Source organism: Oryzias latipes, chromosome 8 (assembly GCF_002234675.1).
Source record: "Oryzias latipes chromosome 8, ASM223467v1".
NCBI lineage: Eukaryota > Metazoa > Chordata > Actinopteri > Beloniformes > Adrianichthyidae > Oryzias > Oryzias latipes.
Genome location: NC_019866.2, coordinates 9,616,838 through 9,635,952, shown reverse-complemented (window position 1 = coordinate 9,635,952; position 19,115 = coordinate 9,616,838). Strand labels below are relative to the sequence as shown.

The following is a 19,115-nucleotide window of genomic DNA, read 5'->3' as shown; positions in this document are numbered from 1 at the left end:
TCAACTCGTTTTTTTTTAATCTATGACGTGGTGGCATTCTGTCAAGTAACAGCGGGAAAATTAAAACACTTTCACAGAGACAATGAGTGTGGGCTGTGAATACATGCCTATCTATTACTCTCATGGACTGTTACAAGCATCGAAGGTTCAAACTGTGGATTTATTTTAGCTCCAAGTTCTGCAAGCAGTAAGTGTTGGCTGTGAAGACATTCATCATTTCATAGGGTTTCGTACCTCCTGTCCGTAACAGGAGATGACAGAACAACACAATGCCACTTGATTGAGCATTACAGTGCCACAGTAACAATGGGCTGCAGTGTTCTAAGTGCCAGGTAGTGACTCATGCATGACCTAAGTAGGCCTATACCATCATGTTAGAGCGATGCAGTGCAATACGACATACAGGGAGAAAAAGATTGCTTCATTTCTTCAAGGGGAGTCTATGATATCATAAAATAATACGAAATTTGACAACAATTGATCACAAATAATGTCTTTTTGTGAACACTTGGAGGCCATTCAAGACTAACTTTGACAGGAACCTAAGTGTTGTTACATTTCTGGACAGCAATGAGAAGTATGCTTAGGTTTTTGGATAACTGATCCCCCCTTTATCACTACGTTGTAGAGAAGTTAGTTCAAGTGCCCAACCCACAGCTAATACTAAATAAGGAACTGAATCCACCTGATAAAGTAAACAGCATTTACACATTTGAGCAACACCCAGTAAGCATATACATTTCTCTGGAAATCAGCACTGATAATAATTTGTAGTTCGGTCAAAACTTTTAAAAAGAAGTGCTTTTTTTTTATCCCTACCCTCGTTATGTCTATGTAATTTCACTAATGGCCGCTAGAGGGAGACATTACCAAGTCTTGCAGTCTCTGTCCCGGAAGTAGGAAGTGCTGTAAGACACAGCTGTTCTCCGTGGCGGCTATAGGGAAGCTAACAGGCTCGAGTCAGTCAGCACTGAAAAATCGGGAGTGTCTGATCATCCGTGGCACACCAACAGCCCTTCTTGGAATCCGAAGCTAACATGGGAAAAGGTGGAGGCACGTTCGAGAGGCTTCTCGGTAAGTTGACGGGACATTTGTCTTGTTAACAGCTTGTTATCCAACTAATGAGTCACTAGTGCGACGTTAGCGGCGTATTGTTTTGACAGTCACAGGGGGGCTTTCAGGCCAACGGGCTAATTTTAGCCTGCTAACAAAGTCGCTGCTGTGCGAAGGCCCACTTGGATTCCTTTTTTTAAATAATCAATCCGAATATTATGTCTACATACACAGAAGAAGAGTCTTAATTTCTTCAAGTAACAAAGCGCTGCCACGGCAAAGTTTAGCTGTAACTTCGGGAAAAAGATGTTCAAATTTCCTAAAACAGCATCATAAAATTTGCTGGTGAGGCTAGTGACTTGTAAATTAAATATCTTAATATAGTGCACAAAATGCTGCATTTAGCTCGGTGCAACTAAGGCGTAATTTCAGGACTACTACAGGTTGGGTAGTTAGTCAGCTAGCTAGTTAGCTAGCTAGCCACCACTCGGCTATAAAATGCGCTTTACATTAATCTCCGTAATTATTTAATATTTAGCTGTAGCTCAAAGATAAATTTACTGCCGCTACATTACATTTGTGAAGTTTATCCTAGATAAATCTCAGCCTCGTTAATTTACACATGGATTGGGTATTGTTGTAGAATGAAAATAAATCATGCCAGCTTTGCAGTACATGTTAAGTAGCTTTACAGTTATCACCTGCACTAGTTAGAAAATCGCCCTGATTAAAAGGATGTCTTTGGCAAAAGTCTAACCACATTGGATTTCTGTGTTTAGTGTTAAAACTGTGATCTAGCAAGCACTGAAGCACATTTCAATTGATCCATCCACTGTCATATTCATCTGACAGTAGATGGAAACTAATAGATGTCATACTTGGCCTGAGTTTCGACAGAGTAATGTGTGAACACGTAACCGAAAAAAAACAACGAAGTGGGCGGTCTTATCTATGTTGAGCAGCCATCTGCAAGGTATTTGGTTAGGGGTTCAAATCCCAGACAGTCGCTGTGTCTGAGAAATCTCTGGGTTGTTTGTAGTAAAAGCATCTTCTAAAGGGCTAAAAGTGAAAGACAAATGCAATTGGTGTTTATTTAGACATGATTTGTGTGTAATATATTATGTCTGTTAAGTATTTCTTTATGGTATTTATGACACTTGCAAAGGTTTGCGCACTCACCAGAGAATAAGATGTTTGTCAAAGTAAAGTAAGGAGTATTTTATGAAACTATTTTAAAAGAATTTGGACCTACTCAGACCGCAGCTGTTCAAATGTTTAGGGAAGGGAAAACTTTGAATTGAAGCTGCTTGATTTTTTTTTTCTCCTCAGGAGTGGTTTGTCAACAAACAAAAATGTTTGCAGTCGTGAAGGAAACCCTTGATCAAATTAAATGCATTCATACAAAAATACTATAGCAGATATTGAAATTATTTAGAATGCTTTAAAGTTTTGATTTCACAAACGCATTCTTAAATATTTTTATTTAATTGCAGATAAAGCCACCAGTCAGCTGCTGCTGGAAACCGATTGGGAGTCGATTCTGCAGATCTGTGATCTCATTCGTCAAGGAGACGCACAGTGAGTTATTCAGTAAATTTGCATTTACATTCATTATTTTGTCTCATAAAATAGTTTTTTTAGTTAATCATCTAAATATAAATGTCACTTTCATGTTTTTTTTTTTTTAACTACACTCATTCTATGCAAAATATTTTCCCTTTCAAGAGCAAAGAATGCTATTGCGGCCATTAAAAAGAAGCTGAACGACAAAAATCCTCATGTGGCTCTTTATGCACTAGAGGTAAGATTCTTTTACTCATTATCTGTTCACCATTAATGCTTATTTCCCAATACTTAAAGACCCACTCTAATAAAAATGTATTTGTGATGTTTTTACCATGTTCTTGTGGCATTTTTCTGATGACATATAGAAAGAAAATAAGGATTAAAACTGAATTTCTGAGTATTTCTTATTTTAAATCATTGTGAATCAGGGAGCAAATGAAAAATACAGTTCGATAAAGATCCTGTTTGGGACGTAGAAAATACGCTGCGTGGGCCACAAGCTGCTCTGCTGCGCAAGTGTTGGGGAAGGGGGGGGGGGGGGGTTGCTTCATGTCAACAATCCCGCCCACAATTCAGAGACAAATGTCTAATGAACTTCCAATGCTTTGCAGAAACTATATCTAGAAAATGACAGTTTTGTTTTATATTGGCTAAAACCGCATAATCCTAATTAAAGTATCACTGGGAACGCTTTTGAAGTAGATGAAAAGTTGATGGGAGTGGGTATTTAATACCGTTCTAAATGGGATTTCCTTCTCTGTATTTGTGCAGCACAAACTGAGAGATATAATGTGATGTTGCTTTATAGGTTCTGGAGTCCGTGGTGAAGAATTGTGGACAGACTGTGCACGATGAGGTGGCAAGCAAGCAAACCATGGAGGAACTAAAAGAGCTTCTTAAGGTTAAATTTAGCTAAATTGGCAAAGATTTTTTCAGCTTGGAATTAAATGTTGACTAACTTTACAATGACTTGACACTGAAGATCTTTTATTATTAAAACTAGGATTTGACATATTATGATTGTAGAGAATAGAGTGAAGCTGCACATCTACACAATTTTTAGGAATGCCTCAGAAACCCTTTTTAAAGTGCTGATAGTGATGTTTCTCGTTTTAGTTTAGCCAAATGGTTAAGTTTAGATCATAGTTGTGTGACTACAGTTAGCATGTCTACAGTAGCTGGCTTCTCACTGGGTCACATGATTCTGCTGCTTAAGCCTGATTTGGTGTCAACTTCCTGGTGAGGTTATTGTCTTGTGACAGAAGGGACTTCCCACCTCACTTCTTTGGCACAACAACACTGAGAGCTGGGTTTGTGTTGCTGCTACTGTATGAAAAGACAGACATAGAGCCTAAAACAGCAGGATCTTCTATGCCTTCACGTATTTTGTTGACTCTAAATTGGTCTGTTGCCATCAGAAGCAGACAGAACCGAATGTCCGGAACAAGATCCTCTACCTGATTCAGGCTTGGGCTCACGCCTTCCGCAACGAGCCAAAATACAAGGTTGTCCAGGACACCTATCAGATAATGAAAGTGGAAGGTAAGTGTGCCTAAGTGTGTTAATATCCTGCTGCTGTTACTGGACTTGTGAACTATTTCTCTAATCTTTTTTCAACAGGTCATGTTTTCCCTGAGTTTAAGGAGAGTGATGCCATGTTTGCAGCAGAGAGAGTAAGGCATCTGTCTCTTATTTCACTCTTCTTGTTATTTATTTTATATGGTCATTTATCCCCTAATAGTCACAAGTTAAACTCAAGAAAGTGGAGTGAGGAGAAACGCATTTCAAATGTCCCATGTGCTTTACACAGGCTCCAGACTGGGTTGATGCCGAGGAGTGTCACCGGTGCAGAGTCCAGTTTGGAGTTATGACGAGAAAGGTGGGCCGGTCTCTTTGTATCTAGGCCATTGGGAGATTTAACCACTTTGCTCGCGCGGTGAACTCAGTTTGTGTGGTGTGCACGCTTAAAACTAAGACTTCTAATTTGCCATTTTGTGCTCAATTTTCCAGCACCATTGTCGAGCTTGTGGACAGATTTTCTGTGGAAAGTGTTCGTCTAAGTACTCCACCATTCCAAAGTTTGGCATTGAGAAGGAAGTGCGCGTGTGCGAGCCCTGCTTTGAGCAGCTCAACAAGTAGGTCTACCGACACGATGGTGAAAGCCTGAGTTTGTGTGAAGACAAACCTAGAAAATGTTTGTGATGTGCGGTGACCAGAAAATGAGTATGATATACAAAGATCAACCAGTTTTTATCTGATTTTTGTCTGTCGTTTGGAGAGCTGGAGTTGGTGTTTATTCAACAGGTTCTCTGCTAATTTACAGCGTTGTTTGTCTTCCCTGATCCCCTTTCCTCACCAGCCACCCCTCCCTCTCTCCTCCCCTTAGAAAAGCTGAAGGGAAAGCTCCTACTGCAGGTCTGGCCGAGCTGCCACCCGAGTATCTGACCAGCCCTCTGTCCCAACAGTCCCAGGTAATTATTTAGAAGGATTTCTTCTTTCTTCTCGCCTGTTTATCTAATATTTTGCTAGTTGCACACTTCTGACTTTGGCTCCTCTTTTGGTTTCTGCTCTGATGTTGCTGTTTTTTTTTGTTTGATGGATAGATGCCTCCCAAGAAAGATGAAGCAGCCCTCCAGGAGGAAGAGGAGCTGCAGCTAGCGATTGCCCTTTCCCAAAGTGAGGCTGAAGAGAAGGAACGGATGGTGAGTTAAACAAAGAAATCATTTACTTGCCTCTTAGTGTTTCCTCGATTATCATGGGGGTTACATTCTAAAAATAAACTATGATGGAGGAAATAGTAGAATTACAGATTTTTTAAGACTGGAAAACCCTTCACTAGACACTTTATTTGCTTTTCTTTGACACACATTGACAGTTTTACATGTTCTTTTTTTTTAACTATGCTCAAACTCTGGCAGAAAAAGATGCCCAGTATCATAGAAAAAACACTAAGATCTGCTCTTGATCAAAGATGTAAATGTGGAAAACTGAAAGCATTCTGTACAGGAGACATTACACCCAAGAGTTTGATTGCCAAGGTCTACAGCCAATCAGATCGCAGAACACGGTATGATTTAAAAAAAAACAAAATAAAACATGCAAAATTGAGCCAACAAGAATCCACGAAACAGTGAAAACATGAAAGCTGAACCTCGATAAAGAGAGGGAACACTATTTCATTTGTCAGTTTTCTGCTAAACTCTTAGTGTTCATGTTTTGGTTGAATGCTGCAACATCTAGAGACCAGAGAGGACATCAAATCTGACAGGTCTGCATGGTCACTTACAGAGACACAAGAATTCCTATTCAGTGTATCCTAAAACGGATCCAACCCCCGTGACTTCCTCTGCTCCACCAGTCAGCACCCTTTACACCCCCCCTGTGGTAAGGCAGCAAAAGCCTCTTTTCACTTAACATTCAGCAGCTTTGATTTGCTTTTAAATAACTCCAAACATTCCTGCTTTCCAGAACTCTTCTGCTCCATTAGCTGAGGATGTGGACCCTGAGGTATCTATGGTTCCTTGTTTTAGTAGCATCAATGGCTTGTTGACCGATGTATTTAGTGCTTCCATGCTTCATTTTTGCAGCTGGCTCGTTACCTGAACAGAACTTATTGGGAGAAGAAACAGGAAGAGGCTCGAAAGAGCCCCACCCCTTCAGCCCCTGCCCCTGTGTCTTTAGCTGAACCTCTGCCTGCAGTCAGCCAGCCTGTGGAGAGTCATGTCCCTGTTCAGCCTGTCAGCATCATAGAGGTGCACTAAAACTTCTCAAGAGGAGAAATTTCCCTCTTTGGTTGTGATGGGTTTGTCATTTGCATTATTGCGACTTGTCCTTCAGCAACCGTACCAGAACGGCGAGTCCGAGGAGAACCACGAGCAGTTCCTGAAGGATCTGCAGTATGCCGTCACGACCTTCCTTAACCGCATGAAGAGCAACCACATGCGTGGGCGCAGCATCACCAACGATAGTGCAGTGCTCTCACTCTTCCAGTCCATCAACAACATGCATCCACAGCTGCTGGACATCCTCAACCAGTTGGACGAAAAGCGCCGTGAGTGGGAACTTTGCATTTGAGTATATTTGCATCTGTACCGTACTGCGCACAAACCGCACTGGGGACTATCTCTTGTCAGTGTATTATGAGGGACTGCAGGACAAGCTGGCCCAGGTGCGTGACGCTCGAGCCGCCCTGAACGCGCTTCGAGACGAACACAGAGAGAAGCTGAGGAGGGCTGCAGAGGATGCGGAGAGACAGCGGCAGATCCAGCTGGCACAGAAGCTGGAGATCATGAGGCAGAAGAAGCAGGTGATGAAATCTGGCCGTTTAGCATTATTTGAGACTTTCTCACACTGTTCCTAACTCATAAATCAATGCTTCTTGCTTTTTTTAGGAGTATCTGGAGATGCAAAGACAGCTGGCCATTCAGCGCCTCCAGGAGCAGGAGAAGGAGAGGCAGATGCGTTTGGAGCAGCAAAAGCACACAGTCCAGATGAGAGCCCAGATGCCGGCTTTCTCTCTGCCTTACGCTCAAGTAAACACTGAACTTGCAGCTTTAACCGACTTAGAAAGAAGTGGCCCCTGAAGATTGACGTTTTCCTGTTCTGCTGCAGATGCAATCTTTACCCCCGAATGTCGCGGGAGGCTTGGTTTACCAGCCAGGGGCCCCGCCCAGTTACCCTGGCACTTTCAGCCCTGCTGGTTCTGTAGAGGGTTCACCCATGCACAACATCTATATGAGTCAGGCCGGGCAGGCTGGACCGGGTCAGTACCAGGCCATGCCCCCCTCTTCGACAGGTGAGGTTCATAAATGGGTCGTACTAATTGTTTGGTTCCTGTTCACTGATGTATGTGCCTGACCTTTTCCAGATCCAAATATGGTGAATGCTTACATGTACCAGGCTGCGGGCACCAACGGGCAACCTCCCCCTCCCGCCGGTCAAGCCCCTCCCGCTACCACTCCTGCTTACTCGAACTATCAGCCCACACCGGCCTACCAGGTATGGCTGTGAGACATGCGTAGATCATCCTCAGGTGTCATCAATTATGCTAAATTCGTACGCATGCATGTGTTTTGCGCGTTAAAGAACGCAGGTTCTTGAACGCGCCTTTAGCACATGGTGTTCTCACTGGACTGTCGCTACCCGATACCAGCGCATCACAGTTGGAAGAGGCTTGGTGCAGAATATTGAATCGGTGCAAATCCTTCGAAACTTGCCCCAGACTTTTTCTCTCAGATCTCTATTCCGATATATATTAATATATAATATCCATTTCTCCTTAATGATCAAGTTTTTAATGGTTGGCACTTCAATATTACATTAAACGGGATGTCATCCATACGTCACCACCAAATCCGAGTCCCTGATTGGTCAAAGGAAATGGATGCATGTTTTGTATGTAGAGCCTAAAAACAGACTTAAAAAGGCAAGAAACTGGCAAATATGCAGATTTACATAGACTTCTTATTAGAAGTGGTTGCTTGAACACCCGTTGCCGAGGTCGGTGTGGATGAAGCTTAACTGTTGTGTTTTTCCCAGAATGCAGTCTCCCAGGCACAGAGCATGCCCCACATGTCGCAGGCGGCCCCCACCAACGGCATGGGTTACATGGGTTACCAACCCTACAACATGCAGAACATAATTTCCGCTTTGCCTGGGCAGGATCCCAATATGCCCCCCCAACAACAATACATGTCAGGCCAGCAGCCCATGTACCAGCAGGTAATCAGACTATTTATTTGTCTTCTGCCAATTTTGTTGGAATTGATGTTTTCTATGGAAGCATTTGTAAAGCATAATTAAAAATAAAAGTCAGAAATGCCAGAAATGCTTTTTTTTCATTTTCAAAATGATGCTGCATGCTAAATCGAATTGATATATGCGACACTATTCGCAGGGTGGATGTGAAAATGAAAATGCAATCCCCTCTTTGCATTTCCGTTTTGATTATGGCACAGAATAAGCGTTTTTAAGTAGGAAATGAAAATGCATTTAGAAGTATTGATTTTTCCTTTTGAGTCAAAAAAATGCAGTTTCATTTTGAAAATGAAAGAGCATTTCTGTTAATCCATTTTAATAGTCAAAGTAGACATTTCTAAATGAATTTTGCTACACATTTACTTTTTGAAAATGAAATGTCAAATCAATTTCTTTAACATTTTAATTAGGTGTTGAAGTAGAAAAGGAAAAAGCATTTTATTTGTAATTATGCTACACAAATGCTTCCATAGTTTTCTACCCTACTGAATTCTTCAATAATCATTTTCGACTAGGTGGCGCCACCTGGTGGTTCCCAACAGCAGCAACCACAGGCACAACAGCAAGCGCCTCAGGCAGCCCCTTGCAGCACAGAGGCACAGCTCATTTGCTTCGACTAAAAGCCTTCATGCCTCTCCGTCAGACACTACATCTTCTCTCCTCCTTCGGTCCTTCCCTCCTCCCCCCTTGCCTCTGGACTTGGTGTGATCTTGTGAAATATCGTGAACTTTAGTTTTCCTCACCCCCACTTCCCTCTAGTACGGGAAAATAAAGGGTTAAAGCTGCAATGGAGAGCTTCATGACCCAGGTCCCTCACCTCTTCCTTCCATCATTTCAACTGATGCATATGTGGTATTTACTTCTAAAAGAATAACAAGCGCAGAAGTAGTCAACAAAATTCAACTTGAAATGAATAGAAAAAATGATACTAAGTTAGGACTGAAGAGAGACACAAACATCCTTTGTATCATATTTTTCTAACTTAACTCTGCATGTTAAAATTGAGATTATCTGCTGGAATGATCACATCCTGCTCGGACATTTTGGGTGGTGTTGAGAAACGTCTGTGCTGTTTTTAGAGATTGTGAGTGTCACACCTGAATGAAGAGGCATTTAATTACGTCTTCATTTGGGGCGAGATTTAACATTCCAGATGTAGTTTTTCCCATCATCCACACAAACTTTATTTTAACATATATTTATGTGCTGCACATACAGTTTTTTTTTTAAATGTAGGTTCTTCACAACACATGAAAGGGATTCTACAATGAAAACAATGCTGCCTAACCTCTAGTAATTACCCCGTAACAAAAAGTAATAATCAAAAATGAACAGCTACTATAAATGAGAAATCTTTCAGTTCAGAAATCTTAAAATAAAACTTAATTCCTGAACTTGAATAACATGTTACCAAATATAAAGCCCCTTTCTAAGGCTAAAGGCAGCACAGAGCCTCCAGTTGCTGGATCCTCCATCCACTGGGTTGATGTCCCGCATTGGAAGAACGGCTGAGTGCTCATCCAGTATATTTGACTATTGAGAGGTGTTGCTGCATGTTTGCGTCAAACTTTCCGACTGTGCTTTCTGTAACTTCCATTCCCAACTGTGGACTTCCTTGTTCTGACTTACTGACTTTAATTTTAAAATTATATTTAATAAACATCAAGTTCTTACTGTCATGCGGCTCCTTTTTATTATTATTTTTTTTTTGCATTTCACGTAGAAGACACAGGAAGTAGCAGAAAATGATTCTATTCAAATCCATGAAACGACGGTTTTTAATTTGTAAATCAAAGGGATTTAAACTTTCATGTGTGTAAAGAATTTATAAGTACAGATTAGACTTTAGATTATATAACCCTTTTCTGCCAGTTATTGGAATTTTTTCAACAGCAAAATCAGAAAAAACCTGTACATTAAAAAAAAAATCCAACAGCCTTTAAACCTTATAGCTTTCTGAAAATCAGACATTTGTAGTAATCTTCCATTTCAACCTGAAAAAGAAACAGATGCGTAAGTACTAAGTCAATTGGAAGGAAAGTATCTGAAGATAAAGCATTGAAGTTCCCTACCATCCTCTCCAGACGCAGTCCGTTCCCAAACGCGTGCTGTCTCAGCACATCAATATCTGGAAGACCCCACTCTGGATTTCTGTGGTGCAAAGTTAAACATGATCAGATTATAATACTTTGGAGATCACAATACGGATGCAGTTTAATTAATATTTTGTTAATTGAATCCAGAAATAAAAAATGGGAGGTTTTAAAACAAAGTCCATTAGAAAACATTTTGCATTCCAATTCTACACTACACTGATACTTATTAAATAACACAAGGATTTATTAATTAAATATAAAATGTTGTTAATCTGAAGATTATAAAAAGATATAAAAATTAGAGGTTAATGAGGTCCACTTACAGTTTCCGAATTTCTGCATCTAACTGTTCATTACGGCTTGGTGTGATTATGCCGTTAACAGCATACACCTGGAAAAGAACAAGAAAAACTAATTTGACTTTTGAATCCTGACTTGGGGAGTTCTTGAACTGTGTTCTGTGTACGTGCCCCATAGGTTATGAAAAGCCCATTTGGTTTTAGGATTTTTCCTGCTCCATTGATGACCCCCTTTGGGAAATTACAAGAATAAATAGAAAAAAATAAGTTAGGTCTAAATGAATATTTCTACAAATCCTAATTACTGAAGCAAAGGAGTTCAGGGTGTTTATAAATACCTGTGCTGTTTTGAACGAGCTGTACTGCAGTAAATTGATGGCAATAATGATGTCACAGGAGTTTTTGGAAAGTCCCGCCCATTTCTCCCATGGTTCGCTTGCATCCAGATGTACAGGCTGCAGCACTGTTTGTATGTGGGTCGCAGCAATATACGCTTTGATGCTACAAACAAGGACGGGTTTTCCATTATTTCAACCTCCTTATATGAATTTGAGAACTATTTGCCAAAGTGAGTCGAGTCTCAAACCTTTCTCTCGACGCCTCCTCGATATCTGATGGCTGCCAGGTCACAAAGGGCATCTTCTGGGCAAACCGTATGACATGCTGCCCCGTTCCAGAACCCAGCTCCAAGGCAAACAGCTGTCGGTGGGACTGATCCTCCAGCACATCTTCAAGCACCGAACAAAGACTCTCCCAGTTCCTCTCAGCCTGAGGAGACAGCAGCATGGTCTGGAGAAACTGAGGAGGAGCTCTCCGTTTTCTCTGCAAATCCACAGCAAATTATAGTGATCTCTGTCAGTGGATACGTCTTGCCTTCACCTTCGATGGAAGTGGCACATTGGTGAATAGTGGACCTGGTGGATGTTTGAAAGAGCAGATGGGTGCGCAGATTACCTGATTAAGAGGATTCAATCTGTGCTCCTCCTCAGACAAACACATACATGGACACAACCCAACACATCACTCAAAAATGTGTGTCTGATTAGGTTAAAATGCATTTAATACAACAGAAGCAGCAATAACATAAGCATTGTGTCCAAATGGTTGAAGTAATGACACGCTTACAGTAAAAACAAGTTTAAAGGATGAACATTGTGTTTTGGATCTATTTACAAAAGCTTTGAAGGACTTAAATGCATTTTCATGTGCATTGTTTTGTGACGCATTGTTTTGCATAATTAGAAGTGCTCTGACTTTGGCAAGTGAAACAGAAAACTGACATTTCTGACAGTCTGTCGGTGTCCATCCATTTACAGCTACCCTTTTATTATTGTGCTCACGTGTCTTTTGACCCTTGTGAGTTGCCGTAGGTTTGCTAACAGTTCACGTTCGTGGTGCATTGTGGGTAGGTCAGGAGGGACGCCATGTGCTGTTGAGGCAGGGGTGCAGGAGAAGGACCGGGTTGGACCAAAGCAACAGATTCGGTTGAGATTCAGCGGGATACCGGGGACACGTCTGCCGTGAACGTTAGCATGTACTGCACCAGCCGCTGCCTCCGGACCACGCTGCGCGCCGCCGCCAGCACGCACCGGTACCGGTACGAAGCCAGCGAGGCTCCGCGCATCCATCTGTGGGACTGCTTTTTTCTTTCAAGGACAGTCAGAGTTCCGCAGCCTATTGGGGTTAACCGTATAGTTTTTGTTAATCCGTTTGTTCACGCGCAGATTTAAGATTAGCATGTCCGCCGTGGCTTTATGTTGACGTGTTAGCATCATCATATGACTCGTATTTGTCGTTTTAACTACTTTATAAAAAACGTAAAATATTTGCTGCTCCTTCTCACGTTGTCCTGTTATAAAATTTTATTTATTTATGTTCGTTTAATTTAAACACGTCTTCCCTGTTATTGCTGTCAGCAAAGGTCATGCTCTAGGAACAGGAAATGCTTTGTTGCTAACACCAAGCTGCTGTTAGTAGCTCACCTGGTGTGTTTACCTGGGAAAAGTCATTGAATGCACTCACCTGGAGGAGTCAGATCTGACGTTCATAAACGCTAGGAATGCTAACATTTCGCGGTATGGCTCATATTAAACATTGTGATAAATGTAGGAATCACCATGTTGCTCGGTTGGTAAGGTAAGAGGCTACCATGCAGGAATCAAGGGTTCGATTCCCGGAGGGGCAATTACCTCATCAAAGACGAGCTATTAACATCACTCGGTGACGGTCCTTAGGCAGGACCCTTAACACTTCTGCCTCCTGAGCTCAGCTGCAGCTCCCCGCTCCCCCAGGGGATGGGTCAAATGCGGAAAAAAATGTCCCCATTGTGGGATGAATAAAGTATCAATTATTATTAAATCCCAGTTTAATCTGTTGGATTTTGTCTTTCTTTCAGGCAGCAGCTCCAACATCAGGTTCCATCCTTGTGTGCACTCCGACTTCTGAAAACCAGCTGTCATTCAGAAACCATCGCCACACCCCCGTTAGATGGAGCACCCAAACAGTACTCCCCCAAAGTTCAGCAGCTGGTCAACGACATCGCCAGCCTCACCTTGCTAGAGGTGTCGGACCTCAACGAGCTTCTGAAGGTCTGAGACCAAGTCACTGATTTTAGATGTTGATTGGTGGAGTTTTGTAACGTTCTCCAGATCCTGAATGATGATTTGTGAGTTTTTCTTTTCTTTTTGATCATAGAAAACTCTGAACATTCAGGATGTTGGAATGATGCCGATGGGGGCGATGGCAGCAAGTGCCATGCCAGCAACGCCGGTAAAAACAACTTAAAAAACTGCAATAAAAAGATGGAAAAGTTGCAGGCAGCGTCATGTAAAAGTCTTTAAGACTCAGTAAATTAATTGGTCAAAGTTGCATCAAATCATTTCATCAGAAATGGACAGTAACAATGTTTTTTCTTCTTGTAAATGAAGGCTGCAGATGAGGAGGAGGCACCGGCCAAAAAAGAGAAAACTCACTTCACAGTCAAATTGACAGAATTGAAAGCGGCAGATAAAGTAAAGCTAATAAAAGAAGTGAAAAACTGCATCCAAGGCTTGAACCTGGTACAAGTAAGTATTTAGTACAGAATGTCTCTGTAGAATGAATCTGTAACTAAAATCTGTTTTTGTTATGCAGCAATCAGAACTGTTTAGTAATCAGAACTGCATTGAATAGGTGGTAGTTAATGAAGTAACAGTGAAGTCTGTGACCCAGTTTGTTCAGAACCTTCTTTTGTTAAATGGTCACACCCATGACTCAAATAACGTTGGTTTAATGGTGGACGTTGTGCAGAAATCTGCATTTTTATTCATGCAACTGTGGTGCAGAAGTAGAGTGATGGACTTCTGATCGCAGGTTCAGTTTCCGTCAGTGTCAAAGTGTCCTTGGGCAAGACACTGAACCCCACATTGCTCCTTGTGGGTTAGCTGCCATCAATCAGCGTGTGAATGTTTGTGTGCATGCATGCGTGCGTCTAACTAATGGCTCAACGGCTTTAAACATGAAGAAGACATGTAAAAGCATCTGAGTCTGGGGTTTTAAGAATCAGTTCAACTAAATCTAATGGGTTTTTGAAAATGCAAAATTAATCAAAATCCATGATTTGTTTTACCTTTTTATTTGTTTGTTTAAACAAAGACTTTAATTTATCTGTCATTGTAAAAAAAAAAAAAAAAAGTTCCTTTATTAATGAAAGTTCCACCTTTGTTCTGTTTAAATCACATGTTGATGCGTTCCCTCAACTATACACAATATGCTTTGAATAGAATTAAAATTTTAAATTGTAATTTTTAAAACTGTTTTTGGATCAAACGAGTTAAAAGAAAAAGCCATTATCCCCACCCCATCTTGTGGTGGGGATGGCTCTCCCTCCTTCTTTTCACGTTCCACCATCCATTTTAGAAGAACGTAAACACTCACCTGAGCACAGGTGTTAGCTCACCTTTGCACTAACAGTTTGCATGATTGAATGACTGAAATATTTCACGCCAGTTGGTTTTAAGGCATAGGTATGGGTGTGAACACTATCTGTTTTGTGTGCATGTCGACATGTGGACATTTTTGCAGCTAACAGGTGTGTTGATAACATTCGAGTGTGTGTGTGGACAGGCCCCGCCCTTTTTGTACTACATTTGAACCTTACCGTAATGATTAACAACCAGTAAACTTGTTGCTTTATGCTGCTTCATGGTCTCATCCCCCCTCCCCTCCCATTATCACCCTCCTACCCCCCTCTCTCTCTAACATCCCTCCCCTTTTCTTCCCTTCTTTCCTTTTCCGTCCGGTCCAACACCCAAAATTTTCAAACATGGTTGAAATTAATAAAGTTTGGCCTCAATTACAAAAGGGGTTTATTCAGACATACCTCTGGTTTGTCTGAAGATTAATAACCCCTATTGTTAAAGTAAAATATGTCCAACACAAGAGGCCCTCAGCTCTCGTCTGTCTGTCCAGCTGTTGGACAGGACAAGTTAAAAAAAAAAAAAAGAAAAAGCCATTACTTTTAAGAACGAGATCCAAATGTTCCTTATCTTTCCTGAAAAATACAGATGCTGATTTGCACATGAATCTCAAGGAATAGTTGGAGCAAAAGAATAACCACTTGTTTTTGTGTCTCTCCTCTAATCCAGGCTAAGAAGCTTGTAGAGTCTCTTCCACAAGAAATCCGAGCCAATGTATCCAAAGAAGAAGCAGAGAAGCTGAAAGCAGCCCTGGAGGCTGCAGGCGGCACTGTAGTCTTGGAGTAAATCAGTGCATTTCTATGCTCGCCTCTTCCATGCCATTTCTCTGGCCACGCACTTCGTTTTTCATTATTTTATAACTGTTGTTGGTTTTTATTTTTTTGTGCGAAGACGTGGACTTTCAGCAAAAGAAGCAAAGGCCTTCATTCAATATTAGCGTCATCAGCATCAGGTTTGGCGCTGCAGATGGAACTTTCCAGGGACACGGCCTGCACAAACCACCACCATGCAGTTTGTTTGAGTGCTCCTGTTTGTCTGATGCTCGTGTAGCAAACGCTACCAAAATGCTGGTCCTGGTGCCAGAACTGGGCTGGTGTTTCTGTTTGTCCAGTCCTTCATAAAGGGACGGTTTCGCTGTGAAAGTAGGAATACTGGACCAGCATGAACTGTAATTGGCTCAGAAATGAGTAGTTATGGGATTAAAGATGAATTATTCTAAACGTGTCTTTTTGAGTAATTTTTTGTTGTTGACTTTTTTAGAATGTAGTACATTCTAATGATTTATGTATTTTCATCCCATTTAAAGTCTATTAGTACAACTATTAACCATAAAAATGCATAGAACTGCAGGGAAAATTGTTTCTAAAAATTACATTTGTACTGTATGTGATAGACTTTTTTTGAGTGAGGTCTTTATGAAACAGCAGTTTGAAAACTTACGATACAGTAGTTTACTTTTGCTTCCAAATAAAATTTTAAATGTTAAGCAAAAAAAAAGAAATAGCAGTGGGAAATACCTTTGAGTTTTTGTCCTAATTTTTAAATCAAAGAATTGACACATACAATGTGCTAATATTCTTAAATATAAGCAGCGAGAGTAGTTGAGTAAACTACTGTTCAGTTTAATCCCACAATATGCTCGAAAGCCTGTCAAAAGTTCGATGGGATAAGGTAAATCACACCGGTAATAACCTTTGGTGTAAAATAAAATAAACTGCAGAGATTGTAAAGGTAATTTGAAGAATCAAATGTAATTCAACAGGCTCCCATCAGGTGGCGCTTGTAGCCTTAATTTCAAAATAAAGATCAGTTTGTAAAGAAACTAGTGATGTATATTCTGCTTAAAAAAATCAATCATCTATATAGGGCTGCAGTAAACTGAACAAACAGCTATTTAGTCAAATCTATTGTATCTGTGAAAAATTATTTAATGAAGAAATATTTAAGGAAATGGCCAATCTTTCTGCTTTTTTAGGACAAAAAGGACTATATATGTATTAAGGGAGTCTTCTGAACTTATATATTGCTGTATTTTGTTAATGTTATGTGACAACTTTCATTTTTAGATGGGGAGTTGTAAGATATAAAACTTAAAATAAACCTTAGAAAATTTAGAGTTACTAGATAGGAAAATTACACAGAAAACACACTACAAACAGTATATTATCCTGAAGTGTTGGAGGGAAAAATAGTTTTAAAGTCATGGATATCTTCGCACCCATGGAGATACATTTGCACTATGAAGATGGTTTAGAAAATGGGAACTGTGGGCTTTATTTGTGTGAATCAATAAGTTGCCCACATGCTCCATCTGTTGAACGCCTTGGCTTCACCTGGTTTGATAGAAAAACGATTGTAACAGCTCTGTCCCTGTGAGCAGACTGAGGAAGCTAGTGTGTGAACAAAAACACATCTTCACACTCGGTCAGTTTCCTTTCAGTGGAATTTGGACGGGCGAGAGTCACAGCAAACTAAGAAGGATGAGCTGATGATGACGACAACACACCATGTGCATCGTCTTCATAAATATAATAGTTTTCATTTGTGTAGTCTCTGTCATTTTTATCCAAAGCAGTTTTATTTCTTTTTTTACTAAGTTTTTTTAAATCAAAACCTTTTTTTTAGTATTCAGGGACATTTCAACTGCAATGAATATTTAAGCTTTATGATGCAAGTCATTTCAATGATCATACAAACAAATACATGAATAAAATGTGAATTCTTTGCTATGTTTTAAGTCATCCTACTGTTTTTAATATTCAGAGAAGCCCAGGACTTTTAGTATTAGTATTAGTATTAGTAGGTTTCTGAGGTTCAAATATTTCCAGACACCAAATCTGAATATTCCTTCATGCAAGTGTTTTTAAAATACCAACTAACCAAAGAAAAGCAACAGCAGAATTTATTACCGGTGGAATCAGCGCCATAAGAATGAGGCTATGAGTTTTGGTGATGCTAAATTGTGTTGACTCAGACAGGATTTTTTTTTAATGTTGTTTTGAAGCCAAAAAAAACTGTTATTGTGCTTTTTTTTATATATATCTGGTGCAACAAACTAAACTGACCAAACAATCTGCCACACAATCCTTCTTCTGTTGATCCTGCTGAGTTTTTTCTGGTCGTTCGTTGATCCAACTTTGATCAGGTCTCCACTTTCTGTTTCAGTCACCTGAAATAAGCTTCCTGCACTTTAGTCAGCAGACATGCCGACCTGCCAGGCTTCCCATTCATTACACAGCTGCACTCCTTGCTGCTGAAACAAAAGCACAAAGAACAGACAGGCTGCTGTTGAGCAGACTCAGCTAATTCTTTAGAGAAATATATAGTTTTTTTTTAAGTGCATTAAAAAATTAATGTTTTATGGGCGGAGAACATTAAAATCTCTTTTACCAAACTGCTGCAGCCATAAGGCTATTTTTGCCCTTCTTCCCACAGACCAGCTGCACACCGTTTCTTGGCACAGAATCATTGATTAAAGCTATTAACAGAATCCTACTGTGCAGTCTTCAAATATGTCCAGCTCCTAATAAAAAAAATAAATTAAAAAAAAGGAAAATCACTCTTGAATTGCTTTTGTTGGTGACCATGAGGAGGAGGAGGGACATTTTCTGAATTTGTTTCTCCATTTGGATCCTGTTAACATGGAGGGCTCCCGTCCAGCATTGCAGCCTAATTAACACATTTTATTGAATTGGTATTGTAACACCGGACCTCTTACTGGTCCAGGTGGGCCACTTTGAGGGGACATTTCAGAAAAAAAAACTTTTACTTCTAAATTCTGTGATATTTCATATTTGTTGGTGAACACATTGATCTAATAATAATAATGCATCATGAGACCCTTTTGCGGCTGAAGCTGGCTTGTTTTTGTTGAGCACAAGTGTTGATGCTTTCACTGCAGGTGTGACTGATACTCTTCGTGGCTCATTTCCAGGTGTACTAACAAACACAATGGGGGGTGAAGGTGAGGATGATCAGGGTAGCTGTGAACATAGTGAGAAGTGAAGGTTGTCGGGTTCTTTACAAAGGCCTCACTTCTTCTCTCTGCCATCAGGTGGGGAAAATAATGTATCTGTGTAGTGTTTGCTGTTCTTTTAGTTAAAAACAGATATTTTTGTTATTTCGGTGCAGTATTTGCTTAAAATTGCTTTTTTATTTGTGAAACTCAAATACAGCAGTAATGTTGATGGAAAAAAATATTTTTTCTGTCTTTTAATTTGATAAAAAACATAATAATTTTTTTTATATTTGGATTTTTAATTTTTGAATTTTATTTCATTAAATTTTTGTGTATACTGGTCTTTTGGTTTTTATAACTGGAAAATGTTTTAGCAATAGTAAGAAAAGCGCTGTACCAATAAAGTTTGATTTGATTTATTTCAGCATCT

General features: G+C 40.2%; 3 protein-coding genes across 8 annotated transcripts; 2 read left to right on the top strand and 1 right to left on the bottom strand.

Moving 5' to 3' along the window:
* Nucleotides 1–911: 911 nt before the first annotated feature.
* hgs (hepatocyte growth factor-regulated tyrosine kinase substrate) lies at nucleotides 912–10,055 on the top strand. 5 transcript variants are annotated; one of them, XM_023957507.1, is made up of 20 exons: nucleotides 912–1,074; nucleotides 2,547–2,631; nucleotides 2,779–2,854; nucleotides 3,428–3,520; nucleotides 4,041–4,161; nucleotides 4,240–4,292; nucleotides 4,430–4,498; nucleotides 4,630–4,754; nucleotides 4,979–5,090; nucleotides 5,223–5,321; nucleotides 5,860–6,003; nucleotides 6,088–6,126; nucleotides 6,207–6,371; nucleotides 6,457–6,670; nucleotides 6,753–6,925; nucleotides 7,011–7,151; nucleotides 7,231–7,414; nucleotides 7,487–7,617; nucleotides 8,158–8,340; nucleotides 8,892–10,055. In XM_023957507.1, the coding sequence occupies exons 1-20, from the start codon at nucleotides 1,038–1,040 to the stop codon at nucleotides 8,994–8,996; spliced, it is 2,349 nt and encodes a 782-aa protein (XP_023813275.1). In that variant the 5' UTR covers nucleotides 912–1,037; the 3' UTR covers nucleotides 8,997–10,055. The 5 variants fall into 5 exon arrangements, with proteins under 5 accessions (XP_023813275.1, XP_023813278.1, XP_023813276.1 ...); XM_023957510.1 differs by having other exon boundaries at nucleotides 4,038–4,161; nucleotides 5,006–5,090; nucleotides 5,908–6,003; XM_023957508.1 differs by having other exon boundaries at nucleotides 4,038–4,161; nucleotides 5,006–5,090.
* Nucleotides 9,606–12,072, bottom strand: LOC101165147 (methyltransferase-like 26 B). Its single transcript, XM_004071388.4, has 6 exons — nucleotides 11,358–12,072; nucleotides 11,110–11,272; nucleotides 10,943–11,002; nucleotides 10,796–10,863; nucleotides 10,449–10,527; nucleotides 9,606–10,370 (listed from the first exon to the last, which is right to left on the bottom strand). Exons 1-6 carry the CDS (start codon nucleotides 11,555–11,557, stop codon nucleotides 10,323–10,325), a joined length of 618 nt encoding a protein of 205 aa, XP_004071436.1. The 5' UTR covers nucleotides 11,558–12,072; the 3' UTR covers nucleotides 9,606–10,322.
* Nucleotides 12,073–12,162: 90 nt separating this feature from the next.
* mrpl12 (mitochondrial ribosomal protein L12) lies at nucleotides 12,163–15,895 on the top strand. 2 transcript variants are annotated; one of them, XM_004071387.4, is made up of 5 exons: nucleotides 12,163–12,368; nucleotides 13,167–13,359; nucleotides 13,466–13,540; nucleotides 13,699–13,836; nucleotides 15,397–15,895. In XM_004071387.4, the coding sequence occupies exons 1-5, from the start codon at nucleotides 12,304–12,306 to the stop codon at nucleotides 15,511–15,513; spliced, it is 588 nt and encodes a 195-aa protein (XP_004071435.1). In that variant the 5' UTR covers nucleotides 12,163–12,303; the 3' UTR covers nucleotides 15,514–15,895. The 2 variants fall into 2 exon arrangements, with proteins under 2 accessions (XP_004071435.1, XP_011476416.1); XM_011478114.3 differs by having other exon boundaries at nucleotides 12,187–12,362.
* Nucleotides 15,896–19,115: the final 3,220 nt, after the last annotated feature.